General features: G+C 37.0%; 1 protein-coding gene across 17 annotated transcripts in view; it reads right to left on the bottom strand.

Annotated features, from left to right (window-relative positions):
• Window positions 1-1,377: 1,377 nt before the first annotated feature.
• LOC107505903 (LIM domain containing preferred translocation partner in lipoma) overlaps window positions 1,378-24,786 on the bottom strand; it is a 607,668-nt gene continuing 584,259 nt past the window's right edge. For all 17 annotated transcript variants that reach the window (XM_016136314.2, XM_036219277.1, XM_036219274.1 and 14 more), the window contains 3 exons: window positions 24,224-24,402; window positions 18,535-18,655; window positions 1,378-15,795 (listed from right to left, as the gene is read on the bottom strand). In XM_016136314.2, coding sequence (XP_015991800.2) covers window positions 15,667-15,795; window positions 18,535-18,655; window positions 24,224-24,402 — 429 coding nt within the window. In that variant the 3' untranslated portion in view covers window positions 1,378-15,666. The remainder of the gene's footprint in view (window positions 15,796-18,534; window positions 18,656-24,223; window positions 24,403-24,786) is intronic.

The raw sequence follows: 24,786 nt of genomic DNA, 5'->3' as shown, positions 1-24,786 counted from the left end.
TGTTCTGTAAAAATGGTGAATTACATTAATTGACTTTCTAATGTTCAGCTGCTCTCATGTTCTTGGGATAAACCCAACCTATTTGAGACTGAACTGTACAGTTGCCACTTTCTTTGCTCACCATCCCCTGCTGCATCACCGATAGTCCTTCTTATTTTCTTTCTTCCTGAAACATACCTTTTAAAAATGTCTTTTAGTTAAGATTTAAGGACATTAAGCCCTCTCGGTTTTTGTTCACTTTAAAATGTCTTTAGCTTCCTAGAAATGAAAATTATAGATAAAACTCTTCGTGTTATTAAAGTCATCAGTATGATAGCACCGGACTGAGATCAGGAGGCCAGGACTCAAGACCCAATCTTGTCAATATCATTTTGTGACCTTGGTTAAATCCCTTCATAGCTCTGGAACTTAGTTTTCCCCCACAGGATCAGAACAAATGCTCTCTAAAGGCATTTCTAGCTTTCACATTCTTTGGTTAGGAACAAATGAATGAATAGTTGGAATAACAGTATTAGAATACAGAGAACAGAGAAGGCCAAAGAACATAGAGCAATTTGAGAAAAATAGGAAAAGGGAAGACAGGATAACATATTATATGTCTTTATGTTCATCTTTCCGGCAAGAAACTATGAATACTCTGAGCCTCAGTGATTTATCCAGCATTTGTTTATTCTTAGATGTATATTGCATCTGGCACCTTTAAAATTTGGGGCCTCTCTCAAAAGTTCTCATGTCTGTAGTTCTCAGCTCTCTCAGCATTATAGGCTGAAACTGATGTTGGGGAGATAAACCCAAGGCTTAAGTGGAAAATAGAAGGAATAATCTTCGAATTTCATGGAAGGAGCTTCATTAACCCTTTAGTTCTAGTCACTCTTAAGGTTTAGTGGACAGACCACTGGACTGGATGTCAGGAGTACTGGTTCTACCATATACTGCTACTTAAAAAAATTTTTAAAAAAAGGAAGTGTTTCATGAATAAATAGTGATCTTGGGTTATAAACTTAATTTCTTACATTCTTAGTATTTTCATCTATGAAGGTAAAATCATTCCAGATCATAGGGCTATTAAAAAATAATATAATGAACAGTGGTAGTTTTGAAAATGCTATTATTCTCCCATGTCTCTGATTCTATTCTTTCCATTCCCCACAGTTATCTGTATCTACATCTATCAGCTCTACTAGACTACAGGAAGCAGGAAATATATATCTGATTTGTATCTGTATCCTTTAAGATGTCTCGTACAGATAGACTCAATATCTGAAAAGTAGGCATAGTACAGATGAAATAAAAGTGTGAAAGTCAGCCAGTTGTTGGTGATGAGTGGGGAATTCCCTACCACCCCACCCCCCAGGGACCCATTTACTTGGATTCAACTTTAAAAGAGAAAATGCTTTATTTGCAAGGTTAAGACATAGAGTGGTCAAGTAATTTCAGAACACATATAATCTTAAGACCTTCTGTGCCAACAGTAGAAAAGAGTGGGTGCCTTCATACTCGAGTTGGCATCATGTTTGCTTTGAGAGACATTCTCTTTCTTAGAAGACCACATGGAAAGCAAATTATACAAAGGCAAGTAAATGTAATAAGTTTATTGAATTTCTAAATATAATAAAGTAGTTGCAGTTCTTTTACAGAAAAAAAGAATATGATTTTCATATTTATTCTTATAGAGCATTGGAAAATATAATTGATAAAAAATTGATAGAAGGTAAATAAAAACATATTTTAATATAGTTTATTAAAACATAAATACAAAATACCCAAATCACTTGCTTATAACAGGTTTTATTCTCTTATTTTCATAAGGAACCATGGGGATTATTTTGGATATGTCAGTGATGGTTCAGGATGTAGTGGAGAAATGCAATTTGCTAAGAATAAAATAAATCAAAACCTATATTTTAGGAATACCATGGCTCTGTCAGTATCACACATGAAAAAAAGGCACGTTCCATATATGTATATGTATATATACACATATACATATATGTATGTATATATAGTGTGTGTGTATGTGTGTGTGTGTGTGGCTTTGCTTAAGTCAGAAAATGTTATTCTGACTAGCAGGTGATCACAGTGAGGCTATGACTGTTCTTAGTGGGGAGTTCTTGATCTTAGACACATTTAGCATAGAAAAAATATGGCTTCTCTCTGTCTCCCCCTTCTCCTCAATCTATCCAATTGTAAAAACCATTTAATGTTTACATAAAACTCTCTCTCACTGTCACAATCATCAGATTGAAATCTGGAAGAAAGCCATATTGTTTCTTTCCCAGCCCATTTTGTTTCCAAGGAGGAAAACCTCTAAATTCCCATGCCCCTTCTGACATCACACAGAGATTTTTGAACTCTTATCTAGCACTAAAATGTGATTCTCTAAAAAACAGAAAATGACTAGTGTTGAAATTAGATAAGAAAAAATGAAAAAAGCATTAACAGGAAAGACAGACTTTTTTAGTAAAGAATATCACTCTTTCTCCAAGAAACCAAATGATGACAACTAAAGCAGAGTGGTCCACACTCTTGAAATCATGAAATAGTAATTTGTTTGACACTCATCCCTACTTTATATAGTGCAGGTCCTTACATGGTAAGCAGAATGGTAGCTGACTGCAGTGTCATGGAAAGTATCTTCCATAGCTCATCTGCCTTTACTTCTATTTGGTGAAACTGGGAGGTGTAGAAGACAACTTTGTGATTAAGAAGACGTCAAGAGCTTCCTTGGAGAAAGGCTAACTGGAGGTATCTCACTTTCCCAAAGCAGATGCATATTCAAGTGAACATGGAGCTAACTAACTTAGAAGGAAAGAGAGCGACTTGGCAAGTATAATTTGCCAGCTGGTTGAGTCAGACGACACATTAAGAAAGATCATTTTTGGAAGCACATTCTCCCTTCAACCCTTTTCCAAAAATCGTGCATCGTCTACCTCGTCTTATTTACCTGCACCGTCTCCAATTGCCACATCTGGGGAAGAATCCATCTTTATCAGCCCTACTGCGGTTCCATTAAAAGTATCTATAGTTATAATGTGAGTGACAGAACTAGAAAAAAAAAAGTTATTAAATAACATGTACTACTATTTTTAGGAGTCAAAGTAAAGATGCTCTAAGGATCTGGCAAGGACATTTGGCCCCCTGAGCCTCCAATCCTCACAGCCAAGACTTTTCTTTAGTTTTCACTGATGTGAGCCTGAGAGATAAAAGGAGAAGAAATGTGCTGACATTCTAAACCCACCAATGCTTAGTTTATAAAACACACACATGACACATATCCTAATACAAGCCCTGGCTCTATTCTCTTCATTTTTTTTTCCCAACTAAATGTTCCAATTCCATAAAGCATATATTTGTTTGAAGCAGAGTACAGAAAACCTCAGCAATATGCCACCATCCAGTAGGATATAAATACAAAGTGGCTGTATCAGCAAGGAATGCTCAGGGAATGTGTTTGCAGCCCATTTCACGGAGCCACACGAGAGGGGATATTGGAAATGAGTGACTTTCTTCCATTTGGCAAGGGTTCCTGATCTTAGCACCTACTCCTTTAGATGGTATGTTTTTGAAGGCTGCACAGTAGGCCTCTGGGTACCGTGTGTACATACATATGTAAGAATAACGTTTATGTTTCTCAGAATAGGCACTTTTTGAAGGCAGTAAATCTAAAAGTAAAGTTAATAGAGCCTATATTTAGGGCTCATCTTCTCACTTTGCTGATGTGTTTGCTGAACAGAAGATCACAGATTTGAGTCAGTCTCGCAAAGAGGCCGGAGTCGGCAAATGGCTATATTCAGAGCTGGGGAAGTCTTGCCAACTCAACTGTAGCTGTTAAAAAGGCAGACTTGGAGAAGGTGCAATCGTTTTTCTCAAAGGTGATGGCACAGAAGGAGAAAAGCCTGTGACAAAGCCATGAAATAGAAGCTTGTGTGTGTGGCTCAGAGAAAATTACTATCCTCAGGCTCTGTGTCTTCGTGCCATGTCTACTTCACGGCACAGCTTTGATCCTCGGAAAGTTTTCCCTTCCTTTCTTGGGGTGTGTCTGGTAGTCTCGTAATTGCACATATTCCCAGGAGAGAGAGAGAGAGAGAGAGAGAGAGAGAGAGAGAGAGAGCGCTCCAAATCTGTTAAACTAATGATAAAGATGAAGTTTGAAAGACAAAAAACAAACAAAACACAAACTAATTCATTGCATAGATGACATGGTAAAAGTTCAGTACTACATTCAGTTGTAAAAGTTGTGCATCTAAGTTCAAACTTTTCCTTAAGGCACATTACATCACATGATAATTTTATTCATGCTAGAGAATCAGACAATCAAGTATCGCCTTTAATTTTATTTGCACTTTGATAAATTTCCCCCCAAAGAATGAGGGCATAATTTGGATGTTTAGGGGGAAAATATTCTGATTTTGCAACTACTTCATTATAAACTATTGGTGATAAAATTTAGTTTCCAGGGTTCTAAATCTCTTTCATTAAGGACACACCTCAGTTCAGACTTTTTAGTTGAGTTAGAAAGCTGACACAGTCTATACCAGTTTCAATTTGCTACCTAGTGAGGGAGATCTAAGGCACTTTAACTGTTTTTGGCAATTTTGGCCATATATGTTGATGTACTTCACATTCAACTAAGCAGAAGATATTAATAAAATGCAGACATTGCTCAAATATCAACTTGCTTTTCACTATTTGAAAGTTAAAATATGAGGTCATTCCTGTTGTTAGGATTTGAATTATAAAAATCTGTTGGAAGGAATGAAACATGTTGGCAGATACATCATCACCTGGCTAGGCTATTTTTCTACTTCTGGTTTATTATCATTACTAAGTAATCATCAACTGTTACCCAAAAAGAAAAAGAGATGAGGAGATACTGGTCCCCCCCACCCTTATATACATAATTCTCCCAAGAAAAAAAAGAAAGACAAAATATATTCAAGAAAAACCAGCTCTCACATTTTCTAAACTAGTTCAAAAATGAAGTTAAATAATTTGGTGAGGAAAGACATTCAGGCTTAATATTTACTCTCACCTGATGGAGGAAATGGAGTTAAAAAGTAACTACTAATCCTATGCCTCAGTGTGAAGCAAAGCGGGCACTGTACAAAATGGCAACACAATACATCAATAAGAACAGCCCAAGATTGTTCTTTACCCTTTTCCCAATAGATAAAAACATGAAGAGCAAATCAAGCGAGAGAGATAAATACATTAGTTTCCACCCTCACCTCAAATTGCTTTGGAATATTTTAAGATATAAATGGATTCACACGAAATTTAAATAACTTTCTCTTTTCTTTTTGGCAGCCACAAAAATGGGTCAGGTCTAGGAATTATTAATTTTCTGGCCTGAAAAACCCAAGTGTTTAAAAATAAGATTTCTTTTTTGAAAGATCAGCTTTTCTTGGAAGATGTTCGTATATGTGCGTATGTGTGTGTGTGTGCGCGCGCGCGTATACGCATGTGTGTCTGCATGTGTATGCGTGTCTGTTTTAAAGACAACAGAATTGTATTTTACTTAAATATGGAGAACTATATAGTGTAGAATGGAGGAAGACAATTTTTTATTGATAATTTTCTTTACATTATATAAAGCTAAGTCAGGATTTGTGGTTCCCTTAATTTATTTTAAGGGCTGTGTTTTCATATTCGCTGCCTCACTGTCTTTTTTATTTCCTCTAATAAGATGTCACAAGTTCCACCCAAGTGAGTCTCTGCTCAGGAGTACTCACCGAGATAATTCTGAAAAGTTCTCAAAATACTTCTTCTGTTAATCCACTCCTAGGCGGGGGTACTCCATCTATTCTACAAGAATTGTTTTCTACTCCATCAGCCATAACATTTATCAAACCTCATAGAAAATGAAGCACCTTTTCAGACTCTAAATGTTGCCATCTCAACTAAGGTTACTATTCTCTTGGCTCCACTGGCCCCTCCTGTATTTCCTAGGTGTGAAGATTGGAAAGAGGAGAGAGGCCATTTGTTATTTAACTTGGCCCTCATTAATCCCAGGGGATAAGTAGATGGATGATGAGACCAGCCTGATGGATGATAGACTCTAAGGAAGGAAAATGTCTAGAAAGCTTATTAGATAACATCATTTGAAAGGTTTCCTGTAGTAGATTTAACTCAGATGAAGAAAGAATATTTTTCGATCAGTTCACAGATTTTAACTGAAAACCAAACAAGAGAGAAATGGGATGAAATAAAAAAGCCAAAAGTGCAAATCGAAAAGCGTGGCTTCCTGAGGGACACTGTTCAAGAGAAGGTACAGACAGTTGTTGAACTGTCACGTAGAGCAGCTTCTGGGATAACACAGGGGCTTCCCCGGAAGTGCCCTGGAAACACACAGTACCAAAGTCCCTGTGACAGCATGCACAAATCACAAAATCAAAACAGCCCCCAAAGCCCGGCCTATCCAATGGCAAAGGCCAAATCTCAGCATCGCAATCAGTCCCGTGGCATTTATTTACAGATGTTTTGAGGTCATGGGTTGGTGGGCTGGTTTGGAAATGCAAGATGCAGTGACATATACTCGGTGTGCCTCAATCAATGTGAACTGAGAGAATAATATGTATTGTTTACCTACAGCAGTTTCTGCCTCTTGTGGAACATTCATCGTAGTCCACAGGAGAGAAGCTTGTCTTAAGAATCAAGTCACCTGTGCACTCCACTGAATTCTAAATGATAGGATCTTGGTTGATATTCTGAACCTCAGTCCCAGAGAGTTTTTCAGTTAATATAAAGTAAACCAACTATCTCTGGGGAAATTTGCTGCCGTGTGCTTCAGTGCCACAGTTGTTTGTTCTTAGTGGTGGCCTTTCACCACCAACTTCATTACAGTGCTCAGCAGACAGAGTACCTAGTAATTTCCCCACAAGATGACACAATATGCATGCTAGCTCTAAAAGGTCTCCAACAGTGCGCATGTGGATTTACCACGTGATCGTTAAATGGTCTGTGAATTTCCTTGGATGCCTTTGAACACGGGGCACTTTAGTCTGTGAGAAACATACTTTGAGCTCTGAGGTATTTTGTGCCCCAGGACTGGCACTGGAGAGTGCACTAGGCTTGTGAGACCAGGGGCCATCCCTGAACTGCCACTTTCCAGCTGTATAGTTCTTGGCAAGTCGCTTAACGATTCTGAGCCTCAGCTTTCTCTTCTAGGATAGGGCTATTAATAACCTTCCTCCCCAGGCTGTTTTATGTGTGAAAGCAGTCTGTAAGCTCTCTTAGGAATTATTATTTTAAACCACAGAAAGCCACCCCCAGGTCTGGCCCAGGAGACTGATGACAGGTTCTGCTGATAGGACTCTAATTCAAAACGGGTGGAAGAAGCCGCAAGCTTTGTCTTTCCAGAGACCAAGAAATACTGTTGAAACTAAATAGTAACCCAGGGCAATAACAAAAGCATTTATACCTTTCTACATAAAACAGTATAACCCCTTTCCCCAAGAATGATTTCCTTTCACACAGAACTGGCCAGAGTAATGACTTTTAACAGAATCATTGTCTTTTGCTTTTGACTTTTTCCTTGTTAGAAGTGGAGATCACATACTGACATTTCCCAATATTTTAAGGTCATTATCAGCAGGCCAGTTAACTGGAGTGTATTGTTCATGGGATAGTTACTGCAGGAAGGCGTACAGCTATATAACAACTGGGAATAGTCTCTCTTGAATGAGAGTAAAAACAACAAAGAACTCATAAACTCTGAAACCTGACCCTCAGAAAATCCTTCAGACTATTTTTAAGGATGTTTAAAGATTAGTGTAAAAATTTTTAGCTAAAAATCAGTTTTTTAAGTCATGTGTCGCCAAAAACGAAACAAATATATTTCAAAGGAAAAATATTTGGAGGGTGGAAGCAACATTTTGTTTTGTTGTAAATATTAGTCTTATGTGGCCCTAAGACTAGTTTTCTTTCAGAGTGAGGGGGAGCTTAAAACAAAGTATGATGGAGGAAATGGAAGACCGTAAGGAGCTCTTTGATGCAGGTGATGTTTAAGCAGAGTCCGGGTTATCACTTTGCAATGACTCCGTAGGGGATTTTAACGCTAGGTGGAATAGGTGACTACAGAGTCCTATAATTGTGAACCTAGAAGCAATAAGAAAATAGCGGTGCCTTGCTAATTCTCTTGTAGGGGTTCAAAAGACAGGTGTGTTTGCTTTAAGAGTGGAGTATGTAGCTATGAACCAATCAGAATGCACATTTTGTATGTTAAAAATAAAACTTCCTGTTCATACTGTGTTGTATCACATTTTGGCAACTCATCTAATTCTGAACAAATGAAAAAGCAAGTAATTGAATTAGCTTTCCTCTATGTGTTTTACTCCAATGTCCTGAATATCTTGAAGCCTTTTTTCCTGCTAAGGAAATTCCAGAATCTGTGATACTTTTCGAGCAGAAGGTTTTCTCTGAACATAGTCTCTGCTTTCCTGTTGTTTCTGGTGCCTTAAATATTCTTTCCTTAACTCTAAATCAAGTCAATACATCAATTCAAGATTTCTTACCAAAATTCTCTCCTCTATGAAGTCTTACTGATGCCAGTGGGAAGAATTACTCTTATTGACACTATATTACTATGGTGTACCAATTGAACCTATTGGATCTTATTGCAGTTGGCCTGAGTCAAAGTTACTTAGGGACTGATTCTCTTACAGTGATTATTAAATTAAACTAATGAGTAAGGGATAAAGATGTTAGGACTAAAGAGAAAATATAAATTCCTAAAAGTAGTTCCTGATCAATCATGTAGGAAAGCTGCTTACTTGGTCTAAAATGCAGCATCTCTGGGTACAAACATTTGAACACAGAAGAATGGAAGTAAATTGCAAAACTAGCCAGTAAATACTTCTGTTGAACCTATAAAGTATCCAGGACTCTTGCATATTCGGTATGGGAATATAGACAAGAAATGTCTTAGTCTTGAGAGGATAGGGACAAAGGGAAAGGGCTGAGGAGACTACAAATGTTTACCAAGAAGTGGGTGTCTAATGGAGATGGCATATGTATTAGCTCACTTGTTTTCAGAATGACTTTGGTTTTAGCAACATCAAAAACAGTACAGGAGATAGAGTAAGAGGATGGTTTTGTATGCTTGGGAGGTATATCCTCATCTAGCATTCACTCTCTTGGGTCTGAGTCCTTGGGAGAAACACCCCCACATTAAATACGTTTCCTTAGGATGATTCAAATTGCATTTACTTTCAACCTTGAAGAAAGTATTTTTACTTACCCTGACCCATGGTGATTGCTATGTTTCATAGAGTAAAGTAAAATTAGAAAATATTTTTAGGTCCAACTGTTCAAAGGAAAAGCAAAAGGTGATTGGACTTGACATCATGTCAATAAAAGAGGAAAAGCTGAAGTAGTTATTTGATATCTGACACAGAAGTAAAGATTTAGAAATTAAGACTTGTTTTACATAGCTTCAGAGACAGATTTTTCTTTAAACTGAAGAAGAACTTTTGTAGAAAAGAGTTGCCCTGATGGTAGAATGGACTACCATGAACACTACTACATACTGGCCAGGTCTAAGAAGATGTGGGATGGTGACACGTCAGGAAAATAACAGAAATTCAGATCCCTAAAGGGTAACGATTCTGTTTGTCTAGGAACAACACTAGTGTTTGGAGTCAGCTATAATTCTCTACACTGGTGGTGTATAATACAAGATGACAGAGCAACACCTGTCTCACTCTCGGTAGATCATTCTACTTCTGGGGTTGAGAACTGAATTAGGAGTTATGTTCAGTGCAAAGTTGACCAACTCCATTTGTGGGTCATTTAATAAAGCTTCTATTTGGGTATATTATGTAAATGTCTATCAGAGTTAGATGAAAGAAGTTTTTTCTTGACTCTAAATGAATAGGTACCTTAGAAAATTAACAAAGTTATGGTCATGCAATGGACCTAGCAGTAGCTCTCATTTTACTCTGTTCTGACAAAGGAAAAGTATATTTTATCATAGTGATTTTTAAACATCTCATAAACTTGGAAATATAAATATTTTACCTCTTTATACAACTATAATTGCTTAGACTGCCCCTTCTATCAAATTCTTCCTCCTCCTAAATCTTGCTCTTCTTGGAAACAGGTTAAAAAACAACAACTGACTATATATCAAAATGATAGACTCACTGACTTTAATTAATTCTTAGTAATTTCATTTATGTACTGTATTAAGTATGTTTTACTTTCTTCATATGTGACCCTCCCAGAAAAGGAAAATTAGTGTCAACTCTGTGAAAACTTGTAGAAAATGAAGTGAGGATAGAAACCCAAAAGAAAAACATATTCCCAGAATTATAAGCTTTTCCCAAACAAAAGAACAAAACAAAGGGCATATATATATATATATTTTTTTACCTGTATTAGCTAGAGTTCAAAAGAATGTCACACCCAAATTTTAACAAAATGCTGCAATGAGAGATACAGATTTCTTGTTCTCAGTTTGCTTTTTATAAACAAACTATAGGTCTGTAATCTGTGCTCCAGGAAAAACTCTGGTGCTGGCTTTCAACCTGCAAAATACTGTGATTCAGCTATTAAGATTTAATATCATTGTCATAGGCAAAATGATATGTATAAAAATTCCAGAAGGATAATAGTTTTTCCTTGTCATAAGAAAAAATTATTGAGTTTCAATGGAATAAAATAACATGCTATCACTAAAATATCATTATTTTGTTGGTCAAAATGCTTTGAATTAATAAATAAAAAATCTTAACTTATTCTTAGAAAGATCACTTTGCATATAGCTGAGAAAAGTAGTCATAAATGAATTTGCCAAGAAGTCTCTGATCTGAGTCCCTGATGAAAACTCATTAAAATAAAATTAAAAGACTACAATAACTCATCTTATTTTATGAATAAACACATTATGACAAATAAGCCCTTTTAATGGAAGGGGTTTATGGATGGCATACATATTCTTGTGATTGCTGTCTTTCCTTAATATAATCATAATGCATCAATTTATTTATGGGAAGCCAAAGCAGGATAGCATTAGTAGGTAGGATGGAAAGAATGAATAAGAAAGAGAAGAAAGATGGTAAGAAAGGAAGGAAGGAAGGAAGGAAGGAAGGAAGGAAGGAAGGAAGGAAGGAAGGAAGTTGAAGGGATAAAAGGAAGGAGGGAGCAAAAATTCTCACCAAATCACAAAGTTTTAATTGGATAATTTTTTAAACGTTTGAAATAATATGCTAACAAAACAAAAATACAGCCTCATGAAAAAAATTTAATTCTAGTCGTCTGTCAAATAAAAACTCAACCTAATATGTTCATGGTTGTACCATGATGACTCAGAACCAGGATTCTCAACTTGTTCTACCCACTATTAAATTAGAAAATATACAAACTGAAAAACTACGACAATTGAGAAAAAAAGTGGATATCTGAATGAGTGTTAAAGGCTCAAAGTAAAATCTTGTCCACATTATCTCACTAAAATCAGAGTTGGGTCATACATGATTGCTAACAACATCCAATACATCACCTTGTGACTGTAAGAATGTTTCCCCAATTTAGAAACCCATAAGGTATTTCGAAGAAATAAAAGAGAAAGAAAATACTATTAGAATAGACTAAAATAAAGAGTTTAGACTTCTCTGGATTTTGTTGGACTTTTTGATGAGTATATCTCTGAGATTTGGGGATTGTTATTTACGTTACAGATTCTTCAGTGGAGTATTCATAGTAGTGTAAAAATTCTTTAAAAATAAGGCACACATATATGCTGGTTTCTGATTGTCTCTCATCCAAGTGCACCAAGAGAATGATCTCAGGAAAGGGACTCGAGGAACATTTTGCAGAGGTATATCTTTTTCAGCCTACTGGTTTCCTACAGATGGCTAAAGCAGGGTATGGAACATGCTGTCATATTTCATAACACACATGTACTGTAGCTGTAGGCAACAGATGGACAATCGCTTGTTTAAACTACAAATGTGAAATACTAAGGTAGTATAGCAATATTTCTAGAAATGTATATGAATAAAAAGTCTTTCCAAGCCAAGAGAAATGGTGAGAGGCTGTGAGGTTACATCAGTGTTTCCCTGATCTCCCTTGCAGCTGCCATAACTTCCCTCAACGCCCTTCAAAACTTGATAATGGAGGGATCGGGGGGGCAGCTGACACAGATTTGACAAGAGAAGCCCAAACCATATCAAACAGAAATAACACTGTTATTCCTGGCTGGTTCACATTAATAGGATTTTTGCTAACTAGAAAAATGGTTGGAAGTCGTGTTTTCAAAGTCCTGTTTATATTTCATAAAACCCTCTACTAGAGCGCCATGGTAAAAGTGCTCTATCCTTCCTCTGGACCTAAATAAAAATACCTGTTTAAATCTATTAGAGTTAGAGTTTTCTATACTTTAAATATCATCATAAGTATATACGAAAAATCTTTTATAGTGAGAAAAAAATTAGTGTTGATAACTTCACTGCAGAATATACTCAATAAAGTAATTTTGATCAGAGAAGTTGTTCACACAGAAACAGTTTGTCAATGACCAGAAAAAGAACCCATGTCTTTGAACTATAGAAATTTCCACCATCTCAAAGCCTTGATGCCTTATCTGGGATACATAACTTATTTTTGAGTTTTAAAGGCAATTTTGTTTGCACATGAGACTTCGCATTGAGTCAGCATGAGCTGGGGGTGCAGGCAATGAAGAAATCTGATTCTGAAATTGTCTGTAGAGCCCATGACAGAGTGGGTTTTTCCCCCCTTTTCCATGTCTCTCATGTTACACAAAATTACCAAATATTTTTGTTCTTAACAATTTTTTTAACCACTATTTTTTTTACAGACATTCTCTTATAGGTTCTATGATTTTTCAATTATTTATGAATTTGTGTCAACTATTAAGACAATGTATCAAAAGACAATAAAATTATATTCATTAAGGTAATATGATCTTTATATCTCTGTTATAGGCAAAATTTCATGTAACTAAAATAGTAAAGAGTGATTCGGCATTGTTTACATCAAATGATTAATAGAAAAGACAAGAAAGTAATATAGATCTTATATTTAAGATATCCCGGAATAAACTATTGTAGGATCCTTTCCTTATTATACTTTGTGAAAGAAAAAAATCTAAATCTAAATATTTCTGTATATGTACGTGTGCACATTCATTATATAAAAGAATAATAAGTCTATATTAAAAGAGATTTACTTTAAAAATCTTTGGTAAAGATACTCTGAGGTCATGTGATAAAAATGCACAATAAAGGCTGTAAGCAAGCAGTATTCTGGCACTGCCACAGTGATGGGTCTGCGACAGCATTTTATTATAACTTGCTTTTTTTTTTTTTTGGCTTGTAAACATTCAGTTCCATAAGGACTTAACTGTAGCAAACAAGTAGAATGTTATTGCATTTTCATAGTATAAATATTTCATAAATTCTTCCTTTTTTGGCAAAATTTATAATAATATGACAGCTATTCAAGAGATAAATCCATCTCTCAATAAATTGGGCTCTTTGCTTTTGGCCTAAAGACAGTTTTTCCCAAGTGTTTCATAGAAAACAAGTTACTGAAGAAATTCAAGCAGATTATATTATCACCCCAACTGTTTAACAGTTAAGTGTTTTTTGAGGTCATCAGTATGGTATTGCCTTTAATTCAGAAGACAGAAATTTGGAGATACTATTGCCATTGTATATTAAAATTCACATGCTACCCATTTCACGTAATGAGAAATTTAAAATCAAGGATTAGAGTTTTAAGGTAAGGAGAGGAAAGTGGTCAAAGGAAACTTTTAAAAGCTATAACTTTGGTGGTTCTAAAACAAAACTGTTTGGTGACCAAAGCAAATGAGCCACAGATTAACTTAGATGAGCTACAGTGACCATAAGCTTAAGAATTTCTTAAGCTTGGAAAAAAAAAAATTTTTATAAGTATTCTTACTAAAGGAAAATAAATGTAATTGGAATTCTTGAGGCATGGGTTGCAATTCAAAACATGCACAAATAATTTTGCATTTCTGTTTTGGGTGTTAAAAATAAAAATTAAAAAAAGTCAGACTAAAAAACTGACTTTATCACTTTATAACCATGAAAAAGATATTTGTGAAATCAGGGAAGGTGCACAGGGAAATGTAATTATATTTGTTATATTCGATTTCTTAAACTGGGTGTTACGTATATAAGGATTCATTATATTATTTATAATTTTGCATATACTTAAAATACTTCATAATTTAAAAGTATATACTTGTGGAAGATTTGAAGAAAGGTTTAAGAAATCTCAATTCAAAATAATTAGTTTAAAAAATGGCAATCTGCCATGATTAATATAGGTGTCTCTTTCTAAAAGAAACATGTTTGAACCTAATGCAATACGGTTCTGCAGCTGGCAAGTAAGCACTTCACTGCCCAAAAGGGTTTGAATAAAGATTCCAGGAAGACAGTCTGCATATTTTTAGCTCAGAAAGGCAATTTTTTTTTTAGTGATTGTCTTTGAAAGTGTGGTATAAATGTCCCATCGATGATTTGAAAATGTCTCCTGCAAAATATAATTTGAGTTGCGGAAGGATTAAGAGAATAATGATACTGTAGTTTCACAATATTTTTAAGTTTTCCTGTCTTTTTAAATCAAACTAAATGAAACTATATAATTTTATTTTGTGTGCCTTGATTTGCAATTGTCAGGCAAAAAGGACCTGGGCCTGGGAAAAAAAACATAATTTGAATTGTTCTTTATAGCTATCTTTCACTAGAGAAAAAGTCATTTTTGGGAATTATGTTTGAATATTAGAAAAAAGATGTTGATATTTCTGATATGAAAAGCAGGATGGTATAGGAAATGTTATATTCTAGAGAAAGCCACATTTGTCTGTATTATTATGTCCAGGCAGTATGGAAAAGGAAAAATCTTAAAATAATATTGTGGGATAATAATGGGCTTTTCAAACAAACGCTTTTTTCTAGCATATCTCACCTATTATTTCTATAGAAAAAGACTGACATTTGGATCTCTCTCACTAATATCTGTTTTCAAATGAGCCCCAACTCCAGTCACTATAGATTTTGAATTTGGATGGTTCCAAACTAAATTTGGGCTTGTTTTAATCTATGTAATTTACAGCTTAAATTCATATAAATTGTGCATTTTCCCCACAAGGGACATGACCAGTTTAGAGCAACAGAAAGATATACTTTTCAATACACAAAGAAAGAATGGCTATCCTTTATGATCACAGGCAACGTGGAAGTGATAGGATGGAGCCTTCAAGCCTGAAAGCACCTGTGAGTTGGCAGACTCACCCAGGAAAAACTGTGTGACAGCAAATACCACACTAAAAAAAGCCATTCAACCAGATGAAAAGTGAGACAAACATAGGGATTAAAAGTTACAGGAATGCAGAAGTGAATGGGATGGAGCATAATCCGTGCAAAAATGTGGAAGTCCTTGGGAACAAAGGCCCATTAAGGTCCTACATGATTAAATGTGAAATGTGTATTTGTAAGAACTTAAAAAACATCTCATAATCTATGTGTTTCTACAGAAAGCTTACTAGCAGATGAAGAACAGAGACCATCTTATAGCTTGTTTGCCTTTTCTCTATTTTTCTACTTCTTTTCTATTTTTTTTTCTTGTGATTCATTCTTCTTGGTGCCACCAACTAACCAGCTAAACAGGCCATCGAATTTAAAGGTCAGTGCTAGCCTTGGCGGTCAACACTCTGATGCGGGCAGAGTTGCAGGTCTTGCAGAGGATGTGTCCATCCAAAGGGTAGCAGCCTTGGTTATCTCCCTCAGACAGGAGACCACCACAATCCTAGAAAAATAGACAGATGAAAATGATGTAAATGAGAATGTAAACTACATATGTGAAGATCAAATTCTTTAGCTTTCCATTCAAGGCCTCCGTTATGCGGCCACTTTCCTATTCCCTTCAAATACCCCCGGCCACCTCTAATCCTTCCCCAGTAAATAACATAGCATGCATTGAATGAAATTGAACTAAATATTGAAGACATACATAAACACAGGGTAAAATGACTCTCTTAAGGTCACTTAATAGGAAATACAGGTATAGAAAGAAGAATCCAGAGGTTTATGCTTCCAAATCGTAGTTTTGCTCCCTTAACCCCTTTATCCTCTGTTTAAGAATCTCTCAAAAGGAATATACAAGGGCAGGGACAAAATTTCTTGGCCATTTTTGGGCAAAAGCAAAGCTGTAGAGTGGCTCCTGATAAGCTGAAGGGCCACCAGTGGGCTCTACATACTTACTTTAATTGTAGTAAGAAAATAAAACCCTGAGGTTTGTGGAGAGTAACGATTTGTTACACTTTCTAAAGGAGATATCATGGTGTAGAGGAATGAGTGCTGGACTGGGACATAGCCCCCTTGAGCACGACCATTAGTTCTGACACTACCTGTGTGTCACTGCAGGTAAGGCTGATGGCCACTCTGAACTGTTGGGAGAATCAAAGAGGATGATGGATGTGAATATACTTTGAAAAAATGCAAAGGGCCCCATAACTGTAAAGAATTACATTGTTGTTGGAAGCACTTCTAAGGGGCCATTTTGGAAAGTGTTATATAACAATTAAATGTTGGCCCTTACTTTTGGAGAAAATGGAAGTTTCTTTAGGAAAAAAATGAAGTACTTCATCTAGTGGTTTGTGTCTTTGCTAACTTTAGCAAAAACTCTTTTAAAAGGCCACAATTGCTCTTGCCTCACCTTTGCTGTCTACCATGATAGCAAGGAGGTCACTGGGGCTCATGTCTGCACTGGATAAATAGTGAAATTTAAGTTCGAAAAGGTTGTTGCGGAGAATACAGCAGCAGTAACAGTGGCACTAGCTGGGCTCCCCAGGAAGGTCGGATTTACTAAAATGAACTAGCAGATATTTTTCAGCTCTGGAGGCATTCAAGAAACCAAATAGTGGAAACAAACTAAGTATTTTCATTGCAATAGAAATAAAGAGGAACATTTCATAAATGATATGGTTTTAAGCATTTAATGAGCTTACATCTACAGTAACCTGCACAGCGTTGGAGCCATCAATGCCTTGATTCTTATAGCCAAAAGGAGCCATGTGAAGCATCTAGTACAACCTCCTCATTTTACAGAGAGGGAAGTAGGATGTCCGGTATGATGCAGCTTCCGCGGCAGAACTAGAACAATGGTCTGCTCTCTATGATAATATAATTCACAGTCCCTCCCATCCTGCAGTATTGTTTCTAAAGAAATCCTCAGCATTTTAAAGTAAGCTGAATTTGTACAGCTATCACTTAATCCGGGAGAAGGAAAAACATATTTCGTGCAACTCTTGGCACAAACAACAAAACCATTTAAAAGTCAAAGCTTATTGGTATGTGTGTGAGGAATGTTGGGAAGCTTTTTTTTTCTTTGTGGCTCAGCTTCTCCATCTGTAAAATAATCTCTAAAGTATCTATGAGCTCTTACACATTTAGAATTCAGGTCGATTTTAAAAGTGGTGGCTGGATTTTGTTGTTCCTTTTTCATCATAAAATCTTGTGTAAAACCTAGTCATTTTTTAAAATCCTTTCTCATGTTAAGGCAACTTGGGCTCTAGGACAAAACAGCACACACCATAAAACAGGTGGCCAGTTATAGCTGAGGCAGTGGATAGAATGAAGGCGGTCCCAGAGAGTCATCCTGGGTCTTGGGAAGATCTCCTTACAGGCACTAGATGAGCCGATCTCATGAAGATGTGCTAATGAGAAAGTACATATAATTCTCTCAGATAGAACAGAAAGCTGAAAACTGCTGTACTCATGAGAGCTAGTAGAACACAAGAAAACTGGTTCAAAAGAGGGCGTCTGTGTAACTTATAGAACCAGGATAAGAAGACGTTATAAAATTGTTTCCTGAATGTGGTGCCCTTTTGAGATCCAGATTATAAGGGAAAGACCTACTACCCTTTGCTGTATGAATGACATGTCCCTTGGGCAAGAAGCTTTCTTTGTCACTTATAGCCTGGATTACAGCTCTTGTATATATACCCATGGTGCCTTGTGTATAACTCTTCCCTAGCCCTTAGCAGTCACCTGACCTTTTGTGTGACGTGTTCAGTTAGTGCTTGCTAACATAATGAATCTCTATGACATGAAATTTCAACCCTCTGAGAGGAAAAAATTCTTAGCCTTCTCAATGGGTGACTGTGGCATCTCTGTCTCATAGGAGTATCAGAGCCAAAGTAAAAGATTCAGTATAACAACAACAACAACCACCACCACCACCACCTTTCCCACTTTATGATTTATAATGTCCTTTAATATACAATTCTGCATTTTAGGCATACAGTCACATCTGGGAAAGTTAAGAATGAGTCCTTTTTACAGGTATGAAAATCGAGACAGAGAGGTAAAGTGACTTATTCAACCTCACTAGCATTAAATGCCCAGGCCAGATCTAAAACATAAGTCCTGTGAACACAGGCACAAGAGGCTGTTCCAATTTAGTAATTGCTGTATTTATGAAAACCTGGCTTTAATGGGTCTTTCAATGCGTGCCATGCAGGGTGTAGGGGTGCTGACCACAGACCTCACACCGGTAGCAGTGAACATGGAAATCGCGATCCAGAGCCACAATCCGGACAGTCTCCTCCTGGCCTGGGGCTGGCATGATAGGCTCCTTGCACACAGAACATCGTGGGGCAAATTTCCTGAAAATGGAGGGACGATTCTAGTTAGATATCAAGCATAGACGATGACAAAGAGGTGAGACACAGAGATTAAAAGAAAAGGTATAAACTGAGAGTCAAGACACCTGGTCTGCCATTCTTATGTGACCCTGAGCAAGTCACATGCCTTCTCTGGTTCTGCTTCAACTTTAAAATAAGGAAGTTAGACTCGGTGAGTGCTGAGGTCCTCGTAGATCATAAATATTGTGATAGTGGATCAGTGCATATGTGAACTGCTTATGCATGAGAGCATCTAGGAGCTACTGGCCATGTGGTATGTGGTGTGGAATCCACTAGTGGAGAGATTCCAAACATAAACCCTGGGCTTGGGCAGGCTAGCCAGAGGAGAGGACAAAGGTGCTGGAGGTCCTTACTCGTTTTTGACTTTTGCTTCTAGACATTGTTGTATGTGTTCACCAGGACCCACCTAGCTATTCTGAGCTTGACAACTTTGCCTTATTCCCACTCATTAGAGGCTTTCTTTGAAATGTGTCTTCAATTCTAAGAATTAAACCACAAATGCCTATCATTTCAAAATAGCAGAGGTTAGTAAGTTTAAATACTCTTTAAACCAAACTTACTATGGCCAAGTCTGTACTTTTCACATTTTGGTTGTATTAAACTTTTGTTTGAAAAAAAAAAAAACTTAAAATGCTGTTAAGTTCTTTATTCTTTAAAGGATTTTAGTGCTTTTGGAGGGTATGTGTATATGAGTACATATGTACATATACATACATACACAGATATGTATGATGTTGAGGTTAAACATTGGTGAGATATTTTAATATTTCCTAATCTCCTAATATTCCTTAATATGACAGATAGCCCTAACATTTTTTTCTCATAACAGATTAATAAATTGCAAATATAGGCCATGCATCCATCTGTATCTTGTAGAGATTAGGGGTGGCATTTATGAAGGTGTGAAATGAGACATGATTAGAAATGGGCGTAGATAAGAACTGAAAAAGATTAAAAAAACAGACTGTGTAAGCAACTCAGGCTTTTCATGGTAACGGTTTTAAGATTAATGATGTTAAAATTTATTTATTTGTAGTGAGATTTAAAAAGGAATAATGATAGTAATCTGATACTTTGCAGAGCACTTTATGGCTGTCAAAGCATTTTTACATACATTATACTCTATATGTACATATTAATTTTCCTGGCAGCACCGAAAAGGCATCTGTATGGCTGCAATCTAAATAAATATGAATTAAACAGTAGATCAATTGATTGCTATGAAAGAAAAATGAAAAGGATCATGGTGCAACTGCAGCAGTAATCAGAGTTGTTATAATTGGTATTTTATACAAGAAATTTATACTCGGTGGCAAAAAAAAAAAAAAAGCTGCTTTAGACTACCTGCTTATTTTTGAATCTGGGTCACTAGTAGTGAAATAAGAAGGCTTCTGGAATCAACTGAAAAATTTCCTTTTCTCAAATCCATTCTGACTAAAAATTCTGTGAGGTCAGGAGTATGTCTTGCCTATCACTGTATCCATGAGCCTTGCCCAATTTCCCCAAGTAGGATTACTTACTCCTCTAGGATAAAATATCTTTCACTGCATATGGCTATTTTAGTAGGGATTATTTGCATATCTTCAGGGACCACTAAACTGTGACCTTCCAAAAGACAGGATTTGCTCCATCTCTGAGTCCCCAGAAACAACCACCGTGACTGGTGCAGAGAGTAGAAATTCAGGTTATATTTAATGAAATGAAGTATCTGCCATATTTCTCCATTAAAAAAAAAATGTTACTAGGGCCTTTATGTTAAATCTCAAGGTCTTTCTTTGGAAAGGAATAAACTGTATTCTTGCTGAGTAATGATTCCTTCCGACAATTGGCCTAATTTCCATGATGGGAAAAAGCAAAGCGAAGAGACAGGAAATGGTTTCCACAGTCCCTACAGTGTTCCTTAGCCAGCATTTTAAAGATTGCTCAAAATTTCAGGTGGCCTATTTCAAGGTTCAGCGCACTGAGCAGACACTAATAATAATAATAATAATAATAATAATTAACAACAACAACAACAAATAAATTCAATAACACTTTTGATGGCTAAAATAGCTACTATTTATTGAGTGCTTATTATGTGCCAAGCCCTGTCAAGAACTTGACTTTATTTTCTACTGACCACAGCATTATGAGAAACTGCTTTTATCATTTCTACTTTATAGCCACGGGAGCCAAGGCTCAGAGAGGTCTTAGTCATCTTATGTCCTGGCACATTTCTGGAAATCAACAAATGGATGTTGATGAAACAAAAAATTAACGAGAGTCATATGCCTGACAAGAAAGAACAGATAGTGGAATAAAGGCTCAACAATGAAAAAGTCAATTAAATCAGCTTGTTTTTCTGGGCTCGTTGTACTGGCACTAGGAATACAGATATAAACTAGGGCTCCAGAGATCAAACTGGTGAGGAAGTTTTATCTATTTCTGCATTTGTTCTATTAATGTATGTACACATATCCTATCATATTGCAAAAATTTAAAGTGGTTGCTGTAAAATTTCATGGGTGTGCGTGTGTGTCTGTGCATGTGTATTTTTTATTACTAGTCAGATTATAATAAGTGCTATCTACAGATGATTTACAAAACTATTAAACATAGAGAAAGGGATGTAAATTAAAACATGGGGATAGGGAAGGTTTGAGATCAGAAAAAGCTTCCTAGGGAGACAGTAATTGAATTGGGCCTTGAAAGATGGCCATTTAGGTAAAATGGCAAAGTGTGTGTGTGTGTCTGTGTGTGTGTTGGGGTTGAGATGTAGTCAGCCTGCCAGGAACTGAGTTTGAGCAATCCTCTGAAATGACATATGGGAAAGAGTTCCCACCTAACAGTCTGGAGGACTTGAACCAGCATTGACTGAAGGTGGTTATGTAGTGGATGACCTATTAACGAGGCCTCAAAAATAGTATTTTAGAAGCTTGTTACTCAGAGTGCAATCCAAAACCATCTGGGCATGTGTCAGAAATGTAGAATATTAGGGCCCACCCCAGATCTACTGAGTTAGAATCAGCAGTTTAACAAGATCCCCAAGTGATTTGTAAGCACATTAAAGTTTGAGAAGCACTGGTTTAAAAGACAGGATTGTAGGCAGGCGAGATAAATCCCTTCTCATGGGCCTCCTGTATCTTAGGGTAACTTCCACTCCCAGGCTGCTCTAGTTACAGCCAAGCAAATCTTCCTTGAATGCAGCGAAGCCTTTCCTAGCTCCATGCTCTTTATTGCCGAGTTACTCCTTCTGCCAGGAATCTCCTTGTTTCCCATATAAAATACTCTTGAAATTCTGCTTTCAGGAACCTGCTCAGAGCCCAGGGCCAAGTAATCTCTTCCGACTGGCTCAAGATTCTGCCTGTGCCTATCTCACTGCATTGAGCACTTCCTGCCTGATACCACACATATTCTGCACTTACTGTCCGCTCCTTCTGATAAGCTTCTGGTCGACAATAGTTTCTCTCTGTGTATCTGTACAATTTCCACCTGTGCAATTTCTCTTGTATCTCTCTCCTTTAGCACTTAACATGGCAATGGGCACACAGAAGGCTCTTTGTAGATGGGGTTGAATTGAATTAAAATACATTTCTTAAAAGCTAACAAAGGGAGACTTATTCAGAATAATCAAGAAAAAAGATCCCAAAAAACTGTCTGCAGAAGGAGGCTGTATTCTCCTATCTACCCTCTCCTAAGCCTTGCAATGCCTGCCTTGGGTCGGACTTCTAGCTGCTTTGTGTTCTAGTACATTCAAGGCTCAGAAAGAGAGTTCTAGAGAATTTTCTTATATTTTTCTTTGGGAAATGGAGAAAATATAAAAAAGCTCCACTCTCTAAATACTTACTAATCATGCAGACACCATTAAAAAAATTATTTGTATTTTACCATGCCACTGAATCAGTGGTGGTGGTGGGGGGAGGTGGGGGCTTGAGATTATTTTCCTTTTGAGTTGCTCAAGTCTGCTTCCCTGGAGCATTCAAACCCATATATTTATGTCAGTAGTCACGAGTCTCTAATGCTCCCCACTCCTAGAAATGAAAGATAAATGGCATATATGTAAACTTATATTTGTTAGAATTGATTTCCTGTTTTAATTGAAGATGTAATATACCAGTCTTTTCAAGCAACAAAAACATGTGTGCTCTTATTATATCTATCACTCCTTCTTGGATTAGGGTAAGTCTGAGAAAGGAAAGAAACAGTGACAGAAACACACCCCCCAATGGTATCTTTTCGCTTCCCTTAAATAGATGCAAGTTTTCTTTTTTCATGTGTAATTACAAGCTAAGAATATCAATAATGTGAAGTACAATTTATGCTGTGACTGCCCTTTCAAAGTGAGCAGTCTTTGTCTAATTCAGGTGGAGAATTTCCGCCTCTGGATTTTTAAAAATTCATCCAGCCTCACGTCTTTTGGTGAGATTTTCACTTTCTTTGCTACTCAGAAAGTGGTCAGGAAATTCATTTTTATACTATGTGTCTCAGGTCCCCAAACTGCTTGTGGCAAGTACCTCCTGGTTGTTGACAATCAACAGAGCGATGAAAATTAACCCACGAGACTGCACATCTGGAAGCCCTAGATATCCAAACTGGTGAGCCATTGAAGCTTCGTCTCTTTGAGAGCTTCAGACTGGAAAGCCATTGCTTAGCAAATATGGACTAGAAAGCCTCTGTGTCTACAAATCACGTCTACAGCTTTTACACAGTTCCTAAAAATATGTAACAAATGCTACCAACCAATTAACCAACTAACAAACTGGCCGAATAAAAATAAGCAAAATGCGAGACCATACAATTTTCACGAAAACCCCAACTGTAAGAGAGGAAAGAGCAACCTACAAATGCGAGAATTAAGGAAGTGGGGACATATTTTTCCAGGCCCATGAGTAAGCGGTCTTGACCTTGGGGCTCTACCTTCTAATCCTCCTCAAAAGACTGCACAATTCTTCTTTCATATTTCATTAGAAAATATCCTGAGGAAGAGAAGACCTGGATGCGGGAAGAGGTGAGAGGAGGGTATGAACATATTGACAATGACATTAAACTGCCTCTGAGTATGTGAGAGTCTTGCATTAGTAAGGACTGAATTGTTTTCTGTATCCATCTCATAATCTCCTATCTGTAAATGGCAGTGTGTAGAGAGAACCCAGGGCTGTTACAAAAGGAAGAGCCCAGAGAATTGAGCAATTTGTTCAGTGTCACACATTTTGTTCATGTTTAGTCCAAGGAGGGTTAGCCCAGGATCCTGCCTCTTTCCAGTACACATACTCTGTTTCTGAGTGAACTTTCTCACAATTAGAGAAACACAAAGATGCCATGAACAAGCTCCAGGGAAGCTTTGGAGCAGAGGCCAGAATGGAAAGACCATGTGGACTGCCTGATACCAATTCTTGCATTAGATGAGGAAATAAATAAACTCTTTTTAAAGTTTCACCCAATCCTGAGACTCTATAGCTCTGAGAGAGAAGAATATGTTGCTCATATGCCAGGCAGTGAGAACAGACTCAACGGACTGGCAGGCTGGAAGAGGAAGTGTAGATTGCCTACTTGTGGAAGTCCTCGATGCAGTGGATGAGGCCGCCAGCATCCACGGTGAAAGGGATCCCATCCAGGCTGCGGTGGCACATCACACAGGTAAAGCAGTGAGGATGATAGGCCTTCCCAGTGGCTCGGAGAATCCGCTCCATGATCGGTTTGGAGCACACACTGCACTGCTCCAGGGTATTCTGGAGAGGAAAAGAAAAATGACAATGATAGGCCAGGGATTGAGGCACTCCATTTATGCAGTAACTTATAGCATGACAAGCAATATTGTAGAACACATTGGCTCATATAATTGTCACAGTCAGTACTCAGAGAAAATTGGAGTGTACATCTTTATTACAGAGAAAAGAAAACACAATCGGATGGATCAAGTGGTTTTTCTAAGGTCACCCAGGTAATAGGTAGCAAATGTGGGATTTAAAACACACCTTCTTACTCCTGTCCTTGTTTCTTTCTACTATAGCAGGGGTGATGGCAAACGTTTCTGTAAAGGCCCAGAGAGTATATATTTCTGGCTTTCTTGTAACAGCTCAAATTTGCCATTGTAGTAAGATGGAGCCAGCTGT

This window comes from Rousettus aegyptiacus, unplaced genomic scaffold (genome assembly GCF_014176215.1).
Source record: "Rousettus aegyptiacus isolate mRouAeg1 unplaced genomic scaffold, mRouAeg1.p scaffold_m13_p_4, whole genome shotgun sequence".
NCBI lineage: Eukaryota > Metazoa > Chordata > Mammalia > Chiroptera > Pteropodidae > Rousettus > Rousettus aegyptiacus.
The sequence above is the reverse complement of the archived record's forward strand: the minus strand, read 5'-3'. Positions and strand labels throughout refer to the sequence as shown.